This window comes from Pygocentrus nattereri, chromosome 1 (assembly GCF_015220715.1).
Source record: "Pygocentrus nattereri isolate fPygNat1 chromosome 1, fPygNat1.pri, whole genome shotgun sequence".
NCBI lineage: Eukaryota > Metazoa > Chordata > Actinopteri > Characiformes > Serrasalmidae > Pygocentrus > Pygocentrus nattereri.
In genome coordinates this window covers 51,322,039-51,348,703 of record NC_051211.1, presented here as the reverse complement: position 1 = coordinate 51,348,703, position 26,665 = coordinate 51,322,039, and the positions used below count along the sequence as shown (strand labels likewise).

The 26,665-nt window shown below is 42.1% G+C and overlaps 3 protein-coding genes and 1 long non-coding RNA gene across 6 annotated transcripts in view; 1 reads left to right on the top strand and 3 right to left on the bottom strand.

Annotated features, from left to right (window-relative positions):
• tspan33a (tetraspanin 33a) overlaps nucleotides 1–8,331 on the bottom strand; it is a 16,550-nt gene extending 8,219 nt beyond the window's left edge. Inside the window, exon 1 of the mRNA XM_017725600.2 lies at nucleotides 7,986–8,331. Within this exon, the coding sequence (XP_017581089.1) occupies nucleotides 7,986–8,081 (96 nt within the window). The 5' untranslated portion in view covers nucleotides 8,082–8,331. The remainder of the gene's footprint in view (nucleotides 1–7,985) is intronic.
• Nucleotides 1–26,665, bottom strand: part of cax1 (cation/H+ exchanger protein 1) — a 1,125,587-nt gene that overhangs the window by 57,952 nt on the left and 1,040,970 nt on the right. The window lies entirely within an intron of this gene.
• On the top strand, nucleotides 8,316–12,556 carry LOC108444423. 2 transcript variants are annotated; one of them, XR_005130425.1, is made up of 3 exons: nucleotides 8,316–8,443; nucleotides 12,023–12,098; nucleotides 12,232–12,556. It is a non-coding gene; the product is annotated as an uncharacterized LOC108444423 (long non-coding RNA). The 2 variants fall into 2 exon arrangements; XR_001859233.2 differs by having other exon boundaries at nucleotides 8,363–8,481.
• nudt5 (nudix (nucleoside diphosphate linked moiety X)-type motif 5) lies at nucleotides 18,007–25,859 on the bottom strand. Of its 2 annotated transcripts, none has more exons than XM_017683729.2 (10): nucleotides 25,765–25,859; nucleotides 25,242–25,330; nucleotides 24,493–24,560; nucleotides 22,202–22,254; nucleotides 22,010–22,117; nucleotides 20,103–20,198; nucleotides 19,647–19,748; nucleotides 19,502–19,510; nucleotides 19,346–19,399; nucleotides 18,007–18,722 (listed from the first exon to the last, which is right to left on the bottom strand). In XM_017683729.2, exons 2-10 carry the CDS (start codon nucleotides 25,290–25,292, stop codon nucleotides 18,613–18,615), a joined length of 651 nt encoding a protein of 216 aa, XP_017539218.1. In that variant the 5' UTR covers nucleotides 25,293–25,330; nucleotides 25,765–25,859; the 3' UTR covers nucleotides 18,007–18,612. The 2 variants fall into 2 exon arrangements, with proteins under 2 accessions (XP_017539218.1, XP_017539219.1); XM_017683730.2 differs by lacking the exon at nucleotides 25,765–25,859 and adding an exon at nucleotides 25,652–25,714.

The window sequence follows — 26,665 nt, the reverse complement described above, 5'->3', positions numbered from 1 at the left end:
TGCATTTACAGTAGCATGCATTATTCAGCATTCACTGCCATCCATACACTAACAAAACATAATGCACTGAATTGCCTTGAATTGTTTACATCATTTTCACATGATTAACTGTGTTGTTTTATTAATGTGGAAATGATCAGTGTATGACGGCACATACAGAATGTAGAGGGTACACTGTGAAAGCTTTTACTGTAAAATTACAGCAAATCACTGGCTACTAAGTGCATTACTTTCACAGTAATTTACTAACCCTTGTTAACAGTCAATAACATAACTGTATCACCTGCACCACAAGATCACTGTGATGTAGCTGCATTTCTGTACATTCACAATAATCACCTGTAATAAAAATACAGTAATCTCCTGTTTTTTTACAAAACAGCTGAAAAAGTAATGCAACTCAGCAGCTTGTGATTTACTGTAAATGTTCATATAAAAATGACCTATACATGTGTTCATTTTACAAACACCACAATAGAACATCATTTTGAAGATGAAAATACATATTTTACAGCCACTTGAACTAATTTACACAGGCATGATCAAAATGTATATCTGTCAAAAGAATAAACAATAACATTTTGTGTATAATGTTAATAAAGATTCCAATGTTTATGCCTTTTTATAACTCTAACTGTGTACGTGGTACAGAATTCAGACGAAACTTATGCGCACAAACATGAACTGGAGTGAATAACAGTAAATTACAAAAGATAATTAGTAGTGTCTTCATAGCTTTTCAAGGAGTGGCAGGACTCGTTTATATGAGCTCTCGCAGTGCCACATACACAGCTACCTCCATCACCATTCAACCTCTGAGCTGTGCTGCAACCGTGCTGCACTGAAAGCAGTGCATTTTGTAAAAAGGCTGAAAGCAGCAGGAGAGTTAAAGGGGAATCTCACCGATTTCTGCATAATTCATGTAAAATATTCATATAAAAGTGTCTCGCAGAGTCAATTTTATTTTATCAGGAAGAAACCCTTGTCAAATCAGCCTAAATATTTAAGGAGAATTCCACCAAGTTTTCGAAATTTCTGTGAATTAAATGGTTAGGATGTACACAAAGTCATCCAAAGTTGTTTAATGTGAAATGGTTTACTGGCAAGAAAAGAGACTCAGATCTCTTTACAGTGGTGGTGATAGGAAACCAGGATCACCATATCTTCAAATATAGCCATTTTACATAAACCCACCAGTGAACCCAAACATGTCTTTCATTTATACTGTTGAGGATGGTCATTTTACCTTATAACATGTACAATGAACGATATAAGAATGGATTTTAAACATACATTTAAGGCCAAAAACTTTCGGTAAAACTATTACAAAACAATGTCTCATACATAGGGCATCGTATCCATAACTATTTCATGTAATAACTTTCTATGATGTAGCTTTTAGAGGCACTGAATGCTTCAGATGTCTGGTTCCTATCACCACCACTGTGAACAATTCTCTCTTGCTAAGTTTTTCAACAGCGAACCATTTCACATCAAGCCATACTAAAAGCCTTGGTTCACATTAGAAAATTTGGTGGAGTTTCCCTTTGAAATGCATAAGGAAGAACACAGGGTATTTGAACACATAAAGCACTGAGGAATGGGCTATGTAAGTCAGGGGGGTGTGTTTAAGCAGAGGGAACGCTGTTGTCAACATCACTGACTTGATTTTGATGCACCCCCTTAACGAAGCAGGTAGCGGTTGTGGACAAATTATGGAAAAGTCACTTTATTTGTTTGAAAACTGATGTATTAGAGGTTACAGCAGTAACCTGGAGGCATTCATGTTTCAGTTCATCCTGTAAAATGTCCAAGTTCTTTGGTACAAAGCAGCTCTTACAGTCACTCCTCCCTAACTCAGCTATCAGATTACTTTGGCTTTTATTTCGGAAAAAACGCAGTGAATGAGATCTTGATCGAACACAAGACGCTGCATGTACTGGAATATCTGCCCCTTACAGTTATTTCGCTGTTATATCTGTATGCTGGCTGTTAGATCCCTGCCATCCAAATGTTTTAGTTTGAGTATGCCATAACTCACTATAATTGGAATATTCTGGAATAACATAATTGGAATAATTATCTGTTTACATTTCCACTTGCGTCATTGTGTTTGTGTCGTTTCTTCAAGCCTCTGAGTCTGTTTCATTGTCATTTCACATGCATTTTTCCTTCTGCTGCCCTTGAGATCAGAAAAACATCAGGAGGGAAAATTCCTGAGTGTTTGTCCGGTAGGTTTATACAAGTTTAGACTAGCCCTGTTTCCAAAAGCCTTCATAGCACTACATGGGCACCTGTGTTTGAGTGAAAGTAAAGGAATTATTTGGGTTTGTAGAATTAGAGTGTGATCAGATGCTAAAACATGTTAACTATTAAATATTAGTCAGCTATAATCATTCATACATGCATGCATGTGTTTATTGATATAGGGGTGCAACGACGTATTGAGACCAGTGCTGCGTTTATTGACTTTAACATTGTGGATGTCCTGTTGCAAATATTATTTTGATATAATCAGTCATAGTTGTGAGATTATAAGCAATTATTTTGACATAATCAGTCCAAATCCCAAAAAAACAAGCCATTATTGCAACATAATCTGTCATCATTTTGAGATAAAAAGCAATTATTATAACATAACAGTCAGAAGTTTGAGAAATTAAGCCAATATTTTAACACAGTGAAAATTTCAAGAGTAACCTGTCATTTTAACATCATCAGTCAAAAGGTCAAGACAATAAGACATTATTTTCACATATTTTACATATTTCTTTCACATATATTTAACATATTTTCAATTAGAATCTCACAAAAATAAGCCATTATTTTGACAATAAAAATCCTAAGAAATTAATTCATTGTTTTGAGATTAAAAAGTCAAATTAAAAAGCCAGAAACCAAATATTTCCCTTCTAGCTGGCAGGAACGGGCTTCCAAATACTCTTCTGTGGCTTGTTTCTGCTTAAATGTTGCAACAAAATGTGAAAAAATACGAATTTTGCCCATTTCAAAGCCACAGTTTTGTTTTTAATGGAAAGTTGATAAAATTCTATGAAAAACATAACTTTGTGAATAAATGAATTAAAAGTGAATTAAAAGTAGCGGGGGTGCACATGCACATCTTGCTCCTATATGTGGAAAAAATATGTGGACACCTGACCATCACACCTATATGAGCTTGTTGGACATCCCATTCCAAAATCATTAGCATTACAATGGAGTTGCTCCATTTTTATGGCTATAACAGCCTCCACTCTTCTGGGAAGGCATCCACAAGACTTTGGAGTGTGTCTGTGGGAATTTGTATCCATTAAAAAAAAAACACATCTGTGAAGTCAGGCACTAATGTTGGATGTGAAGGCCTGGCTCACAATCGACATTCAAGTTCATCTCAAAGGTGTTCAGTGGGGTTGAAGTCAGCACTCTGTGTAGGCCACAGGAGTTCCTCCGCACCAAACTGGTCAAACCATGTCTTTATGGAGCTGCTTTGTGCACAGGGGCTCAGTCACGCTGGGACAGGTAAGGGTCTTCCCCAAACTGCTGACACAATGTTCATCTGACATCACCCTTCACTGGAACTAAGGGGCCCAAACCCTGAAAAACAGCCCCAGCTCATTATCCCTCCTCCACCAAACTTTACTATTGCCACTATGCATTCTGGTAGACAGTGTTCTCCTGGCATTTGCCAGACATTGAAGTATGATTCATCACTCCAGAGAGCTGAGTCCAGTGGCGGTGTGCTTTACACCACTCCAGCCAGCACTTGGCATTGCACATAGTGATCTTAGGCTTGTGTGTGCAGCTGCCCAGCCATAGAAACTCATTCCATGAAGCTCCCAATGTACATTTCTTGTGCTGATATTACTTCTAGAGACGGTTTGGAACTCTGTAGTGAATGGGAGATTTTTATGTGCTATGCATTTAAGCAGTCCGTGGCTTCACACTGTGACTTTGTGAGGTCTAGCTCCTTTTGGCCGAGCAGCTGCTCCATTTCACAATAATAGCACTTACAGTTGACCGGGGCAGATCTTGCAGGACAGATATGTCATGAACTGGCTTGTGGCAAAGGCATCCTATGACAGCACCACATTTAAAGTCACTGAGCTCTTGAGTGTGACCCATTCTACCATTCTACTATAATTTTATACACTTGTTAGCAATGGTTGTGCCTGAAACAATAGTTACGAGGGGTGTCCACATACTTTTGGCCATGTAGTGTTTGACTACATCACACATTACAAGCCTCAGCTTATTTAGCCAGCTGGGAGGACTGAAATAATATCACATTGAAGGTCCACACTTGAGTTACTCTCACTCTATCTCTCTCTCTCTCTCTCTCTCTCTTTCTTTTTCTCCTTCAGTCTCATTTGCTATGTGTCTTGGTATCTTAGTAGTATCTTAATACTCTGATGATCAAACCTGTGAAGTTAACTGCAGGAGTACAAATATTTGGCTACAGTAGCAAGTCTGTTCTTGTAGAATTCAGCGTGAAATCTTCTTAGTACAAACCACTAACACTGCACTGATGAATCATGTTTCACTCCCAGACGTTTTCTCTTATAAGGGTGCCCACTATGACTGTGAAAGCCTGATGGCTTGCTCTATGATGAGTAATTATAGCAAACGGGCATGTAATAAAGAAATAAACATATTTCATCCAGGCCTGGCTGTTTTCTTTACAACGTGGGTATCAAATTCCTTCACAGATTCATTTGGACTCTTCATTTGTGAAGTACAGAATGAATAGAGAAGGCTGCATGGGGCCCACTTTCCCCCCCAAAAACAGCGTTGCACTATCAGCATATGAATAAATGAGACTCGCTGCTTAGCAACAGCAACAAGTTCAGAAAAGGTTGTAAAAGCAGACTGGCAGAATCAACAGCGAAAAAGAAAAGGGGTTTTGTTCTTCAATCCCTGTGTAAGTTCATTACGATTCTAACGAGATAAACTTGATCTTATGGTGCGCCACACATAGTATCATGTACTGGCTTCAGATACAGCTGAATCCATCTCAGATGACAAATACTGGGATGGGGCCTTTCCGGTGTAGCATAAGACTCTTATCAGTCATGGAAAATAGTCCACATTCCACGATACCTGTCCTTCGGCAATGTGGCTGACTCAGTAACACACAGGCCTGCTGTCGGTAGACCTGGCTGATGCCTGCAATCACTGTAATTTAGAAAGACCTGCAGAACATGCAGGCACATGACTGCACATGCACTGAACTACATGTCACCCCAGTAAAAGAGGACAGGTTCCTCTTTTGAGTCTTGTTTGTTCTCAGTGTTTATTCTTCATGTTCTTAAAGAGTCTTTCCTGCCACTGCTGCCCTGAATTGTAGACCTGTTAAAGGGCCCATAGTCTACATTTTTCTTATACTTCATTTATCTCCCTGATGTCCATTTACCACACTTGTGTGTGTTTATATACCCAAAACATAGTCATACTTCACTGCTACGTTAACAGTTTAACAAGTTTAAACAACCCCTTAGAAGTAAACAGGCTGTTTTATTACTTGACTCTTAGTCTCCAGGATATATTTTGGTTTGTCCATCTGAATTTACGTGGCCAAATCATAAGGCAAATTACAACCCCAATTCCAATGAAGTTGGGACGTTGTGTAAAACATAAATAAAAACAGAAGACGATGATTTGCAAATTCTTTTCAACCTATATTCAATTGAATACACTACAAAGACAAGATATTTAATGTTCAAATGGATAAACTTTATTGTTTTTTGCAAATGTTCACTCAAGGATGATGTTGAAAAGGATTCGCAAATCATTGTATTCTTTTTTTATTTATGTTTTACACAACATCCCAACTTCATTGGAATTGGGGTTGTATTCAGTAACTGCACAAAATAAATGTAGGTTTTTATTTATTTATTTATTTTTGTAAAAGCTCCCCTCAAATGAACAGAACGTGTGTTTTATGATCACACTTATTGTTATATGCTTACAATTTACTGCTGAACTACTAGAAAGTACTACAAAACATTGTATCTCCATTTTTCAGTTTTTGATATAATTTTGAAAATGCCCATTGCCCTTTACATGTGTAAATTTCATGATGAATGGACAAAAAGTCAAAAACTGACTTAAAACGACTTGGAAAAAATTTGGGTTCCATTGACTCACGTTAAAAATAAAGGATGTTTTTTACTTCCCCTGTAAAGTTAGCATTTTGGAGATACAAGGTTTTCTTCCGACAACTGTGATGTGTAAATGAGCTCTATTCTGATTGTCCTGCATTGTGCCTATTCAAAAAGCAGTACAGGCAGAAATGGTACATGACTTCAGTGTGAATTGGCGGAGCTAAACTGCTTTAGGCTGAATGAAGTTTTTTATGATATGGGCCATTAAAACAGGGGTGGCATGGTGGCGCGGTTGGTAGCGCTGTTGCCTCACGGTAGGGTGACCAGGGTACTCTCTGTGTGGAGTTTGCATGTTCTCCCAGTGTCTGTGTTGATTTCGTCCCACAGTCCAAAGACATGCAGTTAGGCCAGTTGGACATGCTACATTGCCCTTAGGTGTGAGTGTGATTGCGTATGTCTGTCTGCCCTGTGATAGACGGGTTACCTGTCCAGGGTTTATCCTGCCTTCTGCCAGCGCAACCCTGAGGGAGAAGCGGCTTAGAAAACGTGTGTGTGGGCCCTTAAAACCAGTAACAGAACTAGATCTTTCATAATATGAGTAATATAACTGCACTTGACACTTAACCTAAACTTGGCTAAATTAAGGGAAACTAATTTTCCACTTTTTTATATACTCTTGTTTATAAAAGAGTTTGACATGGTTTGTAAATACTGTGAAAACTGAAGTCAAGACATCATTCACTCCTCAGCCCCCGTACAAAAACCAAACTATAAAAACAGTCTGTTTTGAATTTATTGTTTTTGTGATGTCACAAAAACCAACATATTTGCATATCCACCTATTAAGCCTACAGCTGTGTAGCCCAGCCTACTCACAATAAAGCTTTAGGAGCATTATCAGCTCACCACGTTTTGAATAAGGCACAGCGCAGGGCAGCCAATCAGAGCATAGTCCATTTACATGTAAGAGTCTTAAAGGCACAGTAACAAACAAATTCAAAGGGATAAAGAGAGGCTGCAAGAGAAAATGCACTGTTTTTGGAACATAAACTCTTGAAAAGGCCTTAAAAATACAATAAAAATTCGGGATATCGGCCCTGTAGATTAAGCTGCCTAACAGCTTTTCTGACCTCACCATGATTGAGCAAGTGATGCCAAATGTCCACTGCATGTAAAAACCTGCCACCAGCTGTTGCTCTGGAAATTAATCATTATCCAAAAAGCACGAGGAAAAGCTCAATCTTTAAACCAGACCTCAGTATGTGTGTGTGTGTGTGTTCTTGTAGTGCTATACTTGTGAGGACCCCATGTCCTTAGGAATATATGATAGGAATATATTAATTTTTTGTCATGTATTGTTTTCACCACTGCTCTGCAACGGACTGGCGACCTTTCCAGGGTGTATCCTGCCTTTCACCTGATGACAGCTGGGATAGGTTCAGGCACCCCCTGCGTCCCTGAGGGAGAAGCGGCTTAGAAGATGTGTGTGTGTGTGTGTGTGTGTGTGTGTGTGTGTGTGTGTGTGTGTGTGTGCGTGTGTTTTCACCATAAATATTGTCTTAATTTGAAAACTAAAAGAGAAAAATGCCTTTTGCATACTGAGGTTAAGGCTAGTATTAGGTTTAGGTTTAGGTGTACTATTATTTAGCTACAGTAACACAAAAATCAATAGAAGTCTATGGATGTCCTCATACGTATAGCGAGACAAGTGTGTGTGTGTGTGTGTTCTTGTAGTGCTATACTTGTGAGGACCTCATGTCCTCACTATGATAGGAATTATATGAAATTTGTGCGTGTGTGTGTGTGTGTGTGTGTGCGTTGCTCCGGCAAAAACAAACCCCTGTGTGTACAATCACACCACTGGACTCTGCTGCTTCCACTCACCCAGAAGATCATGTTAAAGCAGAAGAGCATGTACTTCACGACCGGGCTGACGAAGCTGAACTCCTCGTCGCCCCGCGCTGCTCCTTTCCTCCCCATGACTGAAGGGGATCTGTCGGTGTTTCCTTTCCTTTCTTTCTTCAGGCGAAGAGTCTTCTATCAAAGCCAAGCGCGAGAGTGAGCCCGTTGATCTCCAGCCTCCTTCATCCCACTCGCTCATGCGCTCCGATAACGCGCGCGCTGGCTCGCCCTCCCCCGGAGCTATGCATTTCATGCGACACGAAGTGCGCCGCGCGCTCAGCTCAGTTCGCCGCTTCCTCCCTCGAGCGCTGGTGAAGTAAGAGGGCCGTCTCCCGGGTGATGTTGAGCTGCGGGTGAAACTGGGCGTTCCGGCTCTACTGGTCACTTGGGACCGAGCGCAGCATCTTCAGCCTCTGATTGGAATCTTGGACTCGCTTCTGGTCAGTCTACACCACATTCCAGCTTCTAACTACTGCAGGTACTGCTTACAGGGCAACGCCACCGGCTTTTCAAAAGTCCAGCACACAGTGGTTGAAGTTTAAAGTCATGGGGGGCCTCATTCACCAACCGCTCTTAACAGGGAATTTCTTCTTAAAACCCACTTAAGCAGTTTTTAGGAAATGTGTGACATTTATCAGTGTTTTCTTACTTGTTTGTTTTTTGGGTAACAACAGAGTCATTTTTGTCCCGTGGAGCCTCTTCAACTCCGTGGGACCACCGGTGGTTCCAAAACGCACTTGGTCATGATCTTCATAACGTTCATATTTCATCAGCTACATTCAGAAGCTGGGCGTCGTGTGAGGCTGTAGCTCTTCTCTCCAGTCTAATAGACGGTGACGTCATTTTAAACCCTTATAATAAAAGAAGCTGAACTCAGTTTGTTTTTCTACTGAAAGTCGACCCGTTTTTCCCCAAATCTGGGCTCTAAACTATAAACAGACGACGTCTCTTCAGTGATCTGCTCTGGAAACATCACTTTTATAAAATAACACAAAGAGCGTCTGAGATTTTTGGCTTTCAGCAGTAAATTGTAAGGATATAGTGATATGTGAAGATCATAAAACACATGTTCTGTTGGTTTGAGGGGAGCTTCTACAAAATAAATAAATAAATAAAATAAAGATTTTGATTTATTTCATGCAGTTACTGAATAATTTGCCTTACGACCTGGTCATGTCAATTCAGAGGGATAAACCAGTGGTTGGTTAGTGTAGTGGGTAACACCTCTGCCTTCTACGCCGTCGACTGGGGTTCAATCCCCCACCAGGGCAAGTGCTTAACACTATACCAATAAGAGTCCTTGGGCAAGACTCCTAACACCACCTTGGCCTACCTGTGCAAAAATGATCAAATTGTAAGTTGCTCTGGATAAGAGCGTCAGCCAAATGCCATAAATGCAAACCAAAACATACCCTGGAGACTAAGAGGTTAAGAACACATCTTAAATCTGACACAGTCTTTTCTCAAGAACAGATTTAAGAAGAAAACGTTGATGTTGGTGACTGAGGCCCATTCAGAGTGAGCTGAAATGAAACAGTGTTACAGTATGTTAAATTTACAGACACCTTTACAGTGGTGGTGATAGGAACCAAGAGTCGTGGTGTCTACAATACAAACATAGACATTTTATTTACCACCCAAAACAGCCAGTGAACCTACACGTGTCTTCTGAGGCTTAAATGTACTGTTGATGATAGGAAATAGTGGACAATCTGAAAAAAATCCAACCTTTTTGCCTTAAGACACCTAGTACCGATTTTAAACATACATTACAGACATAAAACAGTGTCTCAGACATCTCAGCGTATTCATGTAAAAGCTTCCTGTGAAGGACCTTTTAGAGATGGACGTCTGGTTCCTATCACTACCGCTGTGATCAATTCTAATTTGGTAAGTTTCTTCAGAAAGAGCATTTCATACCAAACCACTCTGACTGACTTTGTTTACATCTTAACAAGTTACTTACACAGAAATTTTGAACATTTGGTGGTGCTCAACCTCCAGTCCATCACTGGTGCAATCATGGGCTGGAGGTTAGGGAACCGGAAGGTTGTGAGTTCGATCCCCAGAGCCAACAGTACATGACTGAGGTGTCCTTGAGCAAGACACCTAACCCCCAACTGCTCCCCGGGCACTGCGGATAGGGCTGCCCACCGCTCTGTGCAAGTGTGCTCACTCACTATGGAGTGAATAACATGTAAAACTGTGAGATGTTTACATAATGCACCAAGTTTACTTTGACATGACAGGGGCCCTTTAAAAAACAGTAACAGAACTTGTAATGAAATTGCGTAACAGTAAATGACTTTAAATATGAATTTTAGTGTGCAACTTCCATTTAGTTCCCGCGTGCCGCGTGTTGGAAAAAACAAAACATAAAATATAAAATGTGCTGTAACTTTTGCACAGGCCATATAGGCCATATTTGATGTTATTTATTAAATTCACTTACAACGTGCAGAAGTGGATCCACTCAAGAGGATGAGTGGATTGATTTCCAATCAGAAAATGAACAAAGCATGGAATCTGACCTGGGGCGCCCAAACTTTTGCACACAATTGTACAACCTGTGTGTCTAAGGAATAGTTCACTGGAAATTCAAATTAGCAGTTTTCCCCCTGACTGGAAACACAATCAACTGGCCAAGACATGTTTGGTGTCTGAAGTTTGCTACTTTAGTTTTGCACTGTAGAAACAAGGCTAATGTAGCTAAAAAGTAATAGAAGTTTATGTCACCCAAAGCCAAAAAACTCTTAAAAAAAAAAAGAGTTAAAAAAACTCTTGTGTGGTGTTGATGTGTTTGTTACTCAGTGGTCTGGTGGGCCCACCGCATTATTGTTTTATCAAATCAATACAGTCATAATAATTTATGTAAAAATATCAGATCATTAAAATATCACAAGTGACCAGTGTAGGGTTCTCCTTTAGCAGCTGTAGCCAGTCAGCAGCCTGTCCATGTTGTACACACACTAACTAACAGCAGGCCATGTAGGAGGAGAACAGAGCGAAGGACACAGCACCTCCACACTTTTACTCCCTGCGGGTTCAGCCCAACTCCACATGTGTAATATAAATGTGGGGGGGGGGGGGGGTGAACAGAGTGAAGACACTGAAAATGGGTTATTTTATATGTTCTTCACAGAAAATGAGCAAAGACGAAGAATCTGAGGCTGAAATAATAATACAACACATCATTTTTCTTCTGGTAAACACTGAAAATGGGTCCCACAGACCTGAACACCACACCAGGGTTAATGGTGTGACACATCATAAAAAATCTGAATCAAATTAGAGGAACTGTCATTCTTTCACTTGGAGTTTTTTTAAAATAATTACTTCTGTTCTGACCATCACATCACTTCATTTTGATTCTTTTTGTGTTTACTAGGGTCTGTTTAATCAAATGCAATCAAGGTTAGGTCTACTAGCTGTTTTGTGGACCCCAAATAGCCTTGGCTTTGTCTTTGAATCATGGTTTAGGCTACTAGTGAAACCGGAATGACTGACCAGCTACATTAGTGCATAACATTACATTTACATTTACATTTATGGCATTTGGCTGACGCTCTTATTCAGAGCGACTTACAATTTGATCATTTTTTACACAAGTAGGCCAGGGTGGTGTTAGGAGTCTTGCCCAAGGACTCTTATTGATATAGTGTAGGGTAACATGGTCTACAAACAGGACTAAACTAAATAATGAAAAGTGTAGTTCCACAAAATCTTCAAGATACGAGCAGTTGCTGAAAGTGTGTCGTTTTTATTGAGTGTAAACTCCAGCATAACCACAGAAAAGGGGGCCCTCTTGAGGCTGAGGGCATTCATGACCGTTTAGCAGGGCCATCTGAGAGCCAGCTGGCTACCCTTGACTGGTCTGATGAGGCTACTGGCAGAGAGAGAGCCTGAGGAAGAATGAGCTCCTTGTTGAACTGCCTTTATGCGGCGTCCCCAAAGCAGCTCTTTGTGTACCTGCTGGGGTCTTTGGTTGAGCTTCCCTCTCTTTTTCTCCATTCCTCTAGCACTGGGAGTCACTTTGCTAATGAAAGAGTAACAGGGCAAGAACTCCACTGCTACTGATGAGGCATCTGCTGAATGGTGAGTATTGGCTTGTGAGGCTAATGATGGCATACGCTTGCTGAAACCAACGAATGCAAAGAAATGTTACAATGATATAATTGTCCTGAATGAATTAAAACGTCTTAATTAATAACTGATTTTCCCCAAACAGATGTATTAAAGCAGTTATTTCACCCAAAAATGCTAACTCTGCTATTAATGTGGGCTGGATATCACTTACCATTCTGCATGAGGTCCTGCTAACTGGTCCCATTGCTTTTGTCACTGATATTAATTACATTTACAAATACGTTTATGAAGGCAAATGACGTTTTAAACACTGATGTCCTTCACAACACCTTATGTGCATGTTTCAGACAAATAGCTTGAAGTTATGACAACAGCTTAAAATTAATTTAAAATCTACAGCACAGAGAAAACACAGTTTGTCTGGCTATACCTTGAAATAGAATCAATAAAATACATCACAAATCTTATTTTTTGTGTTAATCTGTGCATCAATTTAATGTCTCATGCTTGAAACATCCTGTCATGATTCATCCAGTCTAGGTTATGAAAACTGTACATTCAGATAAAAGATGGACAAATGCTGCCTGAGCACATATGAAATATCTGAAAACAATATATCCAACAGGAATTTGTATCATCCAAATTACTTCAAGATCAACTTACAGACTGAAAGATATATATATATATATATATATATATATATATATATATATAAACTAATTATTACAAGCCTGTCCAGGGTGTATCGTGCCTTTCGCCCGAAGACTGCTGGGATAGGCTCCAGCACCCCCCCGCGACCCTGACGGAGAAGCGGCTTAGAAAATGGATGGATGGATGGATGGAATTATTACAATGTTCTTAAATTTAAATAATGTTTTTATGTTACTCTTAAATTGAAAATTTTATGCTAAAAAAAACCTGAACATTTAAGCCATTGCCACCAAAGAAACCTGGTAAAATAAAATAAGCTCCCCCAGATTAAAAAAAATTTGTCATCTTGCGTGTTTTAAGGTGGTAGTAAGTTCCAGTTCCTGCAGATGGTGCTGCAACGAGGATGATCAGGCTATAAATACCTGGGGGTGTGTGATGCGATTCATTGATTGAGAAAAGGTGGTACAGTGCAGTGATTATATTGTTTGATGTGTGGAAATTGGTTTGCAAAGCAAATATTAATGACTGGCGAAAATAACTGATTGCATTTGGGTGGAAAATGCCACAGTGTGAAGAAAGTAGCTGAATTTGCAGGTGTATCGAAGCGTGCGGTCACACAGGTTGAGCAGCAGTGGCAAAAATCACAGTCTACAGGAAATTCTTGTCAGAACTGTGGCCAAAAGACAAAACTGACAGGACAGGGACCACCCTGCAGTGTTCTTTCAGAAATTGGTTGTGAAGAACCTGCGCTGATTCTAGAAGCAATTCTTGCCCGGAAGTGTTTTTTATTCACAAGCTCTGCTGATAAAAAATTAGTCACTATCTTAAACTCAACATGACATTTTTTTTTGTTTTATTGTTCCTGATGTCGATTAAAAACACTAGTGCAAATTCACAGCGGGACTGGTCCTCTCCACTTTTAGAGATCATGCAAGAAAATTTTGCAGGTATTGGTATTAATCAGGTATTGGTATTTGCACGTATTGAATTAAAAATAGATTGTTGTTTCTTTTATAGTGACTAGCAACAAAAAGAAAAAAGCACTAACCAAGCCTGGAATCATTCACTTCTTTACTGTCATATGAATGTTTGTGGACTAGAATAGTTATTAATAGCCCTTTTTAAATTATCATCATATTTACCACTGTTGGGGTATTTCGTGAAAATATTTATAGCAACATGCAGACAAAAAAAATTACATTGTAATAAGCAACACAACTAGATCTCAATGCATAAATCGATATTCCTATTAATAATTTTTTGTCTGTTTTTTAATGCTCAAATATAAGGTATAAAATATTAATATGAAATGTGTAATTGTAGGTTTAAAGTTTTAAATGTGAATTGCAGTATGTAAATATTTAGCCAACAATTTCTTTATATATATATATATATATATATATATATATATATATATATAGTGATCAACCATTTCCAAGCCTCTCCTCAAGGAAGCCCAATATTATAGTTAAAAAGCAGCTCCTGGTTTCACCAATCAGTGCTCAGTAAATTGAGCTCATGATGTAACTGATGATATTAACGAGTCTCTGTGGCGGCTGTGAAGGTGTCGAGGAAAAATATGGACCCAAGAAACTCTTGTTACTTTTTATTGTTGATTTGAATTATGAATATGACTTTATTCTAATGTATATTGTGATAAACTCACTGCTGAGGTCAACTGTTTAAAAATGTGCTTAGATGCCTAAAACTTTCATATTTTTATATATACACATTCCAAAATTGTAACATCCATCCATCCATCCATCCATTATCTTCCGCTTCTCCGGGGTTCGGGTCGCGGGGGCAGCATCCTAAGCAATGAAGCCCAGACCTCCCTTTCCCCAGCCACTTCCACCAGCTCTCCAAGGGGGATTCCGAGTCGCTCCCAGGCCAGCTGGGCGATATAGTCGCGCCAGCGTGTCCTGGGTCTTCCCCGGGGTCTCCTCCCAGGTGGACTCGCCTGTGACACCTCCCGCGGGAGGCGTCCAGGAGGCATCCTAACCAGATGCCCGAACCACCTCAGCTGGCTCCTCTCGACGTGAAGAAGCAGTGGCTCTACTCCGAGTCCCTCCCGGATGACTGAACTTCTCACCCTATCTCTAAGGGAGAGTCCAGACACCCTGCGGAGGAAACTCATTTCGGCCGCTTGTATTCGCGATCTTATTCTTTCGGTCATTACCCAAAGCTCATGACCATAGGTGAGGGTGGGAACGTAGATCGACCGGTAAATCGAGAGCCTTGCCTTATGGCTCAGCTCTTTCTTTACCACAACAGACCGGTAAAGAGCCCGCATCACTGCTGACCCAGCACCAATCCGCCTGTCAATCTCCCGCTCCCTTGTACCATCACTCGTGAACAAGACCCAGAGTTACTTGAACTCCTCCACTTGAGGCAAGAGCCTATCCCCGACCCAGAGAGGGCTCTCCACCCTTTTCCGCCTGAGAACCATGGTCTCGGATTTAGAGGTACTGATTCTCATCCCAGCCGCTTCACACTCGGCTGCAAACCGATCCAGCGAATGCTGAAGTTCGCGGCCTGATGTCCCCAATAGGACCACATCATCTGCAAACAGCAGCGATGTGACCCTGAGGTCACCAAACCAGACACCCTCCATCCCTTGACTGCGCCTAGAAATTCTATCCATAAAAATTATGAATAGAATCGGTGACAAAGGGCAGCCCTGACGGAGTCCAACTCTCACTGGGAAAGAGTCTGACTTACTGCCGGCTATGCGAACCAAACTCCAGCTTTGTTTGTACAGGGCCTGAATGGCTCGTAGCAAAGAGCCATGTACCCCGTACTCCCGAAGCACCTCCCACAGAATACCCCGGGGAACACAGTCGAATGCCTTCTCCAGATCCACAAAGCACATGTGGACTGGTTGGGCAAACTCCCATGAACCCTCCAGAATCCTGGAGAGGGTGAAGAGTTGGTCCAGTGTTCCACGACCAGGGCGGAACCCGCACTGTTCCTCCTGGATCCGAGGTTCGACTATAAGCCGGACTCTCTTCTCCAGTACCCCTGCATAGACCTTGCCAGGGAGGCTGAGGAGTGTGATTCCCCTGTAGTTGGAACACACCCTCCGGTCCCCTTTTTTAAAAAGAGGCACCACCACCCCAGTCTGCCAATCCAGTGGCACCGCCCCCGATGTCCACGCAATGTTGAAAAGGCGTGTCAGCCAAGACAGCCCCACAACATCCAGAGCCTTGAGGAACTCAGGGCGGATCTCATCCACCCCTGGAGCCTTGCCACCAAGGAGCTTCTTAACTACCTTAGCGACTTCGGCCTCAGTAATGGACAAGCCTATTCCCATGTCCCCAGACTCAGCCTCCTCACTGGAGAACGTGTCGGTGGGATTGAGAAGGTCCTCAAAGTATTCCTTCCACCGCCCAATGACGTCTTCAGTCGAAGTCAGCAGCACACCATCTCCACTATATACAGTGCTAGTGGCACACTGCTTTCCCCTTCTGAGTCGCCTGACGGTTTGCCAGAATCTTTTCGGAGCCGACTTAAAGTCACTTTCCAAGGCCTCACCAAACTCCTCCCATATACGGGTTTTTGCCTTGGCGACAACTGAAGCCGCAGATCGCTTGGCCTGTCGATACCTGCCAGCTGCCTCTGGTGTCCCACAGGCCAACCATGCCCGGTAGGATTCCTTCTTCAGCTTGACGACATCTCTCACCTGGGGTGTCCACCACCGGGTTCGAGGATTACCGCCCCGACAGGCACCAACTACCTTACGGCCACAGCTACAGTCAGCCGCTTCAGCAATGGAGGAACGGAACATGGCCCATTCTGAGTCAATGTCCCCCACCTCCCCCGATATCTGGTCAAAGTTCTGACAGAGGTGTGAGTTGAAGATCAATCTGACAGGTTCTTCTGCTAGACGTTCCCAGCAAACCCTCACTATACATTTGGGCTTGCCTGGTCTGACCGGCATCTTCCCCCACCACCTGATCCAACTCACCACCAGGTGGTGATCAGTTGACAGCTCAGCTCCTCTCTTTACCCGAGTGTCCAAAACACATGGCCGCAAGTCCGATGACACGACTACAAAGTCAATCATTGAACTGCGGCCTAGGGTGTCCTGGTGCCATGTGCACTTATGGACATCCTTGTGTTCGAACATGGTGTTCGTGATGGACAAACTGTGGTTTGCGCAGAAGTCCAAAAACTGAACACCACTCGGGTTCAGATCAGAGAGGCCATTCCTCCCAATCACACCCCTCCAGGTCTCACTGTCATTGCCCACGTGAGCGTTGAAGTCCCCCAGTAGGACAATAGAGTCTCCTGGAGGAGCACTTTCAAGCACCCTTCCCAAGGACTCTAAGAAGGCTGGGTACTCTGAACTGCTGTTCGGTGCATAAGCACAGACAACAGTCAGGACCCATTCCCCAACCTGAAGGCGTAGGGAAGCTACCCTCTCGTCCACCGGAGAAAACCCCAACATACAGGCACCGAGTCGAGGGGCTATGAAAAAGCCCACACCTGCCCGCTGCCTCTCACCATGGGCAACTCCAGAAAAGAATAAAGTCCAGCCCCTCTCAAGGAGATTGGACCCAGAGCCCAAGCTGTGTGTTGAGGTGAGCCCGACTATATCTAGCCGGTATCTCTCAACCTCGCGCACCAACTCAGGCTCTTTCCCCGCCAGTGAGGTAACGTTCCAAGTTCCAAAAGCCAGTTTCAGCAACCGAGGATCAGAACGCCAAGGCCCACGCCTTCGGACACTGCCCGATCCACAACGCACCGAACCCCTACTACTGCCCCTCCCATTGGTGGTGGGTCGATGGGAGGGGGGACTCATGTAACTCCTTCGGGCTGGGCCCGGCCGGGCACCATGAGTAAATGCCCGGCCACCAGACGGTCGCTGGCGAGCCGCTCCCCCAGGCCTGGCTCCAGGGTGGGGCCCCGGTAACCCTGTTCCGGGCAGGGTACACAAGTCCTGCTTTTGTGTCTTCATAGGGGTTATTATGGATCACACTTTGTCTGACCTGTCACCTAGGACCAGTTTGCCATGGGAGACCCTACCAGGAGCTTTGCTCCAGACAACATAGCTCCTAAGATCATTCAAGCACGCAAACCCCTCCACCACGATAAGGTGGTGATCCAAGGAGAGGAAATTGTAACATGTATATTAAAAAAAAACAAAAAACTGCTTGCATGGGGAACTTCTAGGCTACACTGTATTGAATATCAGCTACTGCTTAAAATATATAACGCTGGCTTGTGGGGAGGGAGGGCTGAACAGACACAACAGGCAACAATGCAGACTTAGCAATGGGCAGTTTATTAAATAAAAGTTAATACAACTCTCACATAATTGCTTTTGTTGGCTTCAGTGTAGCACCGGCTGAAAAGCCCAGACTATTCTAGACTGATCAGTTCACTCCAGGCTTTGACATGCAGCAGATAATGATGAATCAGTTTTTTTTGGCCTTTGGTCACTGCACTGCTGTAGGACATGCTTTACAAGCAGCCCAGCTAAAAAAAGAGTAAAAGCAACATCTCACTTTTATGAGCAGGTTTCTTTTTTCTTTTAAAGTCTGGGAAAACTAAGAGATGACAGCATAAAACTGCTGCCTTACAGTTTCATATGCTTACTAATGTTTTGGGTCAGATCTTGTCTTGAATGGTATCACTACTAGTAGGTTTTAATATTGTGGACACCACAGTTAACAGTCAATTCATTGTTGTTAGTTAGTGTTAGGAATGTTCAAATAACCATGTAATAACTACACAAGTATAAACCGCTGTTCTAAAAGGCTCCCAAGAGCTGATAAACAGCATTCAACTTGTCTTATTAACCATGGGTTTCTGCTCATGGTCCTTTCTTAGCTGTTTATAATAGCGGAGGCTGTATGGACTGCAGGTCTCACTGCTTGAGCACAGGTAGCTCATTGGGTTTAAAGAAGGCTTGGGCCATTCCCATGGCATAAATGTACACCTTGGCGTCCACCACTATTTTTTCCTTCTTCAGCAACTCTATAAACATAGGAAACACATATGAAACAGAATAATAACAAGGCAGAACAGAAAAAATTCCTCGAGAGACCAAATTGCAGAATGCTATGCTGTTAAAGCTGCACTATATAAGATTTTTTTAAATTAAGAACAGTAGAATCACTAAATCAGAAAAAAATAATATCAAGGAAACAAAAATCAGTAATTTAAAAGTCATCGGTGTCAAGTTGGATTTCGCAAGTTTGAACCTTATCATACACCTTTACATATTAAAGCCACATGCACAGACTCAAAAAGAAGGTGTGGCTCGATGTTTAGGTCTCAAATGCAAAATCAACATTATACTGATGAAGATATGACGACAATAGTAGATAAGTTACTCACATCCTCAGAAGATCCAGTCGTCACCAAGTTTTCACTGAGTTCTCTTTCAACGCACTAATTAATGGATTAGTCTGCTCAAACATATGTTTTTCTGCATGTTGCATGCAATTACACATTTCCACCAGAGAGGTCCCCAAATCCCCAAATTTTACATAGTGCAGCTTTAAATATGTATCACGTTCATATCGAATATCTGAACTGTATTACAATTACAATATAAAACTATTAAAGCCTGGAGCAGAACGAAACAGGATACTAACCGTCAATTTTCTTCTGAAATTCATCTAGAGGTAGAAGAATCACTTCAACAAACTCTGAAAAAAAGAGCGATCCTTTGAAAACTGAGAGCAAAACATTATGAAGCATACGAATGAATCTGAACATTCAAATCTTAACCTCAGAGAAATAAAACTTACCCCCATCACCTACAATGGACAAAAAAAGGGAGAAAACACAAGACTGAGTAAGCTTTGGCCACCTCTGATGAGCATGAGCACTAAATGTATAAAAATAAAATAATCTATATATACATAGTATGAATATGAATAGTAGAAGGCTCACCCAGCTGCTGGGTGGGGTGTATGTTTTCTATATCATCACCATTTATGTTCACCATCACAATCTGTGTTGTACAGTTAGACAGGCCTGGATCAAGACATGTGACTGCATGAGGAAGGTGAGAAGAGAAGGAAAGAGAGAGAATGAGTGTACATTTATCTGAGCAACATACATGAGCAGATATGTACACAGTGCATTTTAATCAATACAACACTCATAATATTCATATAACATTTAACATATCACTGACAAAAAAAGCAAGTATCTCAATTTATTTTTGATTTTCACTTCTTGGCATCATTTGATCACACGAACTGATGAATTGGCTTAGAATAGCATCTCTTTACATTAAAGTCCATTATAAGTAAAGAACATTTTGCCTTTTACTGCGAGGTGAACATTTCAGGGATACTTGTTTTTCCTTGTACAGTGACCACATCCACACAACAATCTGGATACCTGGAGTAACTCCCACAACTTCTCCCTTATAACCCGTCTCCTCCTTCAGCTCCCTGAGGGCGGCAGTCTCAGCACTCTCATTATCATCAATCAGCCCTGAAAGCACCCCAAGAAACCACAGCATACATACGAAACAAAACTTTGGGTCATCATTACTGATCAATTCATAGTTTAACACGAACAACAGTGTTACAATAAGTCAATAACAATAAGAGACCATCTTATTCATTTCCAGTCAAAAAAGCCATTTTCAACATAAAGCAGAAAAGATATTTCACAGTAAAAGCCTAAGTAACTAAATGTAAATCTTTTTGCAGTGTTTATTAGTGTCCCTTCTTTTCAGGACGCTTGGTTCCAGTTTCTCAGACATCTACACACACACAAACACACACACCCAAAGTTCAGTCTTAGAAGCTGGTCACATTTATAGCTTCTCGCAATCCAAATAATCCCAACTGAAAATTTAGACTCATCAGTCCACAAAACCTTTCTTTTATGGGTGGGCGATAGGACAAAGGCATTTTATCATGAGACATTTTCACAACAAACGATATGCATCATGATATTTAGCTTTCCTGAGACTGAATAAGTTGTAAGAGAAGAACGGAGTGCCACTTTTAAAACATGATGATGATAAAAATGATAACCATAAATTACAATTTTTGGTTGGCGTTTTACAAACGAAACTAAATCCAGTTAAACAGGCCTAAATAAGCTCACTTTGTAATGAAACATGCAGTTAGTTAATGTTGATGATACTGGCGATACCCATGCTCAGAAAGGCGTATTATCACAAAATTTATTACGATAAAATACCCTCATATTGCCCACCTCTACTTTCACCTCAGACAGCCTGTTAGAGTGTTCTAGTGTACATTTTCTTATTTTTGCTCTGTCTCATTTTCTCAGTGAGGTTCTTCTTGATCAGCTACATGTCCTTTCAGACCCGTAGCGCTGAGTGGTCTTCTCACAGTGGAAGGATGGAGAGAAACACCTGTGGATGTTTTCAGAGCTGAAGCAGCTTGATTTTCTCCTCTCTGTCAGAGATGAAAGCTTTAAGTGCTGTTTATCTGATGGGGGCTAATGAACACACACACACACACACACACTAGGGGGCAGTGAGCACACTTGCCCGGAGCGGGGGGGCAGCACCTATCCACAGTGCCCGGGGAGCAGTTGGGGGTTAGGTGTCTTGCTCAAAGGCACTTCAGTCATGTAGTGTCAGCTCAGGGTAGGGGTCACCAACATGGTGCCCAGGTTGCCCGCAAGTACGACATGAGTCGCCCACGGGCCTGTTCTAAAATCAGCTCACTATAGTGCCACTTACCAGTGAGCTGCATCTAATTCTTTTTTAAAATCACACTGGTGCACACGCATTGGTGCAAATTTAAAAAATGACAATATTAAAAAATTAAAAAAAAAAAAAAAACCTTTAAAAAATGTTTCAAATTAGATTAGAGCGAGCTGGTCTCCATGGCAACGGTTGTCGCGGAGACCAGGTAGCGGGCGCAGCGAAGGTGCGATGATTTACCCCCGAAAACGTGGCAGAAAAAAAGAAAGAAAACATATCATTTTCACAATGAACGGGAGGAAGAGTGATGATGAATATCATTTATTATTAATAATAACATGTAATTAAAGGGAAATTGAGCAAATTTGTTATTTCAGAAGTGTATATCAAACCGGTAGCTCTTTGCATTAATTGGTAGCTCTCAGTTTCAAAAAGGTTGGTGACCCCTGGCTCAGGGGATCGAACCGGTGACCTTCCAGTCAGTCACAGTGCTGGTTCCCTAACCTCCAGCCCATGACTGCCCCCTATATAGATAAGTATATCTTCATATGTCCTTAGAAATATCTCTTGCTGTTCTGACCACAGAATTTTAAAGGCTTTATGTCGGTAATGATACCTGCAGGAAACTCCAAAGTATGGCATCCCATTGGTGGCCTGAACTGCTTCACCAAGACGACGCAGTCTTTATGCAGGGTCCTCTTCAGTAAGGCTATGATGCCCACACCTTCAGATCAAGAAAACACGTCACAAGCATGCACCACACACATCTTTCATAAAACGTAGTGCTGGAGAAGACGTAAGCACACACCGTCCACAGCAGTGTTGGACGGTCTCGTTGTTCTCTTTGCTGTCTCCCATGTTCTGGAGGGAGAGAGTTAAAGAGGCCATCATTAAAGCTCAGCGTGTGAGTCAGCATGAAATCTACCAACGCTGACAGCTACAGCTCACAACAGCTAGGAGAATATTAACAATGAACAAACAGAAAGCAGATGTATTTGGACTTCTGTGCCATAGTTACAAGCGTAAGTCTCTGAAGGAAGAAGAAGAAGAAGAAGAAGAAGAAGAAGAAGAAGAAGAAGAAGAAGAAAAAAAAAAATCGAACCAGGTGGCACTGACCATTTCAAGACTGTCAATTTTCTTTTAGGCAAAGTATTCTTGCAAAAAGCATCCGATACGTTTCTGGTCTTTATTGTTTGGGCAGTTTCTTTGCCCCAAAATATCTTTGCACACTTCTGAGTTCATGATCCCAACAACACAAGCTCAGACACCAGTGTTCCCAGCTCTGCGCTTTACAGCAGCCTGAGTGCCGCCTGGTTGTGTTTCCTCTCCAAGCTTTCACCACACTAAGAGTCTATCATCAGACCGATGCCATCCTAAAGGTGTTCTCCTCTGAATAAACATCATCAGAGATGTGCGATGACGTCAGAAGCATATCTGTATCAGGGGTCAACGCTGACTTATCACTGATAACGTCACAAACAAGATCCATGATGACGCCCAAGTGCATAGTTGGAAAGGGCACGTCGTGCTCTACAAGCCCTGGACAGCATTGCTCCCTCTCAGAGAACCGGACATACAGACCCCAGAATCTCGTAAATTTGTATCCAACTTAGGCGCAGCCCCGGCAGGCTTGCTGAGACGATTTGGAAATCTAGAGCACCGTAACTTGGTGAAAGTAACCGAATGCAAACTTTACAGGATTAAATACGGGATTATAGATTATTATTATGCCCAATCTCTAATGACGCATGACTATTTATTGTAGTCTTCATGAAACCAGAGGTAATAATGTTCAATATCTTATCTTTGAAGCGCCATAGATCGGCGGAGAAAAGTTACAATGAAGGCAAACTCCACATATCAGCGAAGTGTGACATGCCCTTTCCCGAAAATCAGAGATACAGAGATACAGGAACACATCCTCCTCTGGTCCACACCGGAGAACAAACAGCATTAGAACATAATATTTAAAATATTTTAAAAAAATATCAACAACTACCATAACGACGCAGCCCTGCATATCATTTTGTTAAACGTTTTATGAAACAACTCAAAGAACCTCTTTACAGTTCACCAATGTAAAATGGTTAGTGTCCAAATACTTGTTAAAGGCACAGTAACAAAAACAGCCTGTTTAATTCTGAAGGCATTAAGAGCGGTTGGAAAACACTGATGTCAAAACTGACTACAACTTTTTTTGATACCCAACACAAACATCATAAGTGGACTTCATGGGAAATATACACACATCAGGCAGAACGTTCTGACCACCTCCTTTCTTCGCTCATTGTCCATCTTACTGTATAGCTGCACTTTGTAGTTCTACAGTTACAGACTGTAGTCCATCTGTTTCTCTGATACTTTATTACCCTGTTCTTTACTGGTCAGGACCCCCATGGACCCTCACAGAGGACCTATTTGGGTGGTGGATCATTCTCAGCACTGCAGTAACACTGACGTGGTGGTGGTGTGTTAGTGTGTGTTGTCCTGGTACAAGTGGATCAGACACAGCAGTGCTGCTGGAGTTTTTAAACACTGTGTCCACTCACTGTCCACTCTATTAGACACTCCTACCTTGTGAGTCCACCTTGTAGATGTGAAGTCCGAGACGACAGCTCATCTGCTGCTGTACAGTTTGTGTTGGTCATCCTCTAGTCCTTCATCAGTGGCCACAGGACGCTGTTGGCTGGAAATTTTTGGTTGGTGGACTGTTCTCAGTCCAGCAGCGACACTGAGTGTGTCTGATCCACTCAGACCAGCACAACACACACTAAGACACCACCAACACGTCAGTGTTACCGCAGCGCTGAGAATGATCCACCACCCAAATAGTACCTGCTCTGTGAGGGTCCATGGGGGTCCTGTCCAAAAAGCTGATGAAATGGACACTGAGCGTAGAAACTAGGAGGTGGTCATGATGTTCTGCATTTTGCTGCTGTTGAAACGAAACCTCATGCCTACAAAATGATAAAACACCATCATCTACACTTCACTCTGCAGCCGCAAAGTGAGTATGACATCATGCAGAAAGAAAGCACACAGTCCAGAGGTTACCCACTGCTCCAAGCACACGGGGTCACGGCGATCGCAGATCAATACCTTGTATTTCCAGCTGGGTCCACATATGTGGTCTTCTCGAGCTTCACCCACTTCCCAGTCGCAATGACCTAAAACATTCATAAAACGGATCACTGCACGGTTAAAACACTTAAAATTTCTCACAGCTGTCGAGACAGCAAAGCCTAGGGGAGAGCAAGCCTGTCAAAGGGGAATGCCATCAAATTTTCAAAATTTCCACATTAGATGGTTGAGATGTAAACAAAGCGCTCCAGAGTGGTTTGGTGTGAAACACTGTCCAGTGGGAGTCAGAACTGTTCACAGCTGTGATAGGAACCAGACGTCCACCTCTTAAAGCGCCCTCTCAGAAAGTTCCTACGGACATGCCTTTATATGTGATGGCAGAGACGTTTTACAATAGCTTTGTGATAAAGTTCTGGCCTAAAACAGGGCATACTAAAGCTAAACAGACCCCAAAACCATATTTTTAAGATTTCCTACTATTTTACCATTGTAGCAACATTACATATAGAAACTCAGAAGACACATGTAGGTCCCCTGGAGGTTTGGACAGTAGATACACTGGCTATGTTTGTGTTGTAGACATGGTGACCCCTGGTTCCCATCACCCCCACTCTAAAGAAATCTTAGTGTTTAAGTTTCTCTACAAACGAGCCATTTTACATGAAACCGCTCTGAATGACTGTTTACATCGCAACGACAGAATAAAGCAAAAGTTCTGAAAAATCGGTGGAGTTCCCCTTTAATGTCAATGTCCGTGTAAAGGTTACCTCCTCTTTGACAACATGCGGCTCTACCGCGACTTTCTCTGGACAGCTCATCCTGCTTCTGGGTCTGGACACAGCACACACACCTAATTCTGGACATGCAACACAGAATTAAGTTATGAGGAGAGCTGGCTGGACATTAGTGACCTGGTCAGTCCTGAAATGTTTGGCTCAGAAACGCGGCTGGAGTGGCTTCCTGTTCGAATTGTCCCGTTCCACCTTAAATGGAGCAGCCGTTACATTCTGCTGCACCACTTAAGGTGGAACGGGACAATTCGAAGAATAAGCTGGCAAATAGGAAACCTCAGCTTCGTGGCTCTGTAGTTAAGGGGTTAAAATACGCCTCTAGCCATCATCCAACCAACTATACAAGTGCATAAAAACACGGTTTTGTAAGCTGGTGGACGCCTAACCGTTCAAACTACGGCTCCGCCGAAAAAAGCGAATCTTTAAAGTGAATTAAAGTCGGCTGTAGAGGATTTTCAAAACACAATGAAGCGTAAATTGAAACGCTGCTGTCACTCACATGTACAACCGCCGACTGCTCAGTCACATGTCTGTGTAATTGGACGCGTCCGCCAAGAGCTGCTTTACCGGGAGACTGACCACATCCTGCCGCTCCCGTTACATCGCCTATATGACGGCGAAACGCCAGGGGGCGCCCGCGAGCGAGTCCTCAGTGAATGGGCTGAAGGAGCTAAACGCGTGAAAAGGAAAGTTAAAGTAGTTTCTGACCGCCAGTCAGAGGCCTCCATTAATCCGGGAAGGAAGGAGGACCTTTTCTCCTAAAAAGCGAAGATGATTTATCGGCAGTTTTCAGTGGAACCTACTGGAAACTACTACGTTTTACAGGAAACTACTGGTTTTTACAGGTTTTTGTCATAAAACGCTAATATTGCTGTTACTGAGCACTGGTTGGTTAACATTACTGCTACTGAGCGCTGATTGGTTAACATTACTGCTACTGAGCGCTGATTGGTTAACATTACTGCTACTGAGCGCTGATTGGTTAACATTACTGCTACTAAGCGCTGATTCGTTAACATTACTGCTACTGAGTGCTGATTGATTAATATTACTGCTACTGAGAGCTGGTTGGTTAATATTACTGCTACTGAGAGCTGATTGATTAATATTACTGCTACTGAGAGCTGGTTGGTTAATATTACTGCTACTGAGAGCTGGTTGGTTAACATTACTGCTACTAAGCGCTGATTCGTTAACATTACTGCTACTGAGTGCTGATTGGTTAACATTACTGCTACTGAGCGCTGATTGGTTAACATTACTGCTACTGAGAGCTGATTGATTAATATTACTGCTACTGAGAGCTGATTGGTTAACATTACTGCTACTGAGAGCTGGTTGGTTAACATTACTGCTACTGAGAGCTGGTTGGTTAACATTACTGCTACTGAGAGCTGATT

Coding starts and splice junctions, on each gene's coding strand:
- nudt5 (XM_017683729.2), bottom strand. CDS start 25,292: ATGAGCTGTCCAGAGAAAGTCGCGGTAGAGCCGCATGTTGTCAAAGAG. Junction 22,118..22,201: donor GTCCAACACTGCTGTGGACG/GTGTGTGCTTAC, acceptor CTTGATCTGAAG/GTGTGGGCATCATAGCCTTA. Junction 20,199..22,009: donor TACTTTGGAGTTTCCTGCAG/GTATCATTACCG, acceptor GGGTGCTTTCAG/GGCTGATTGATGATAATGAG.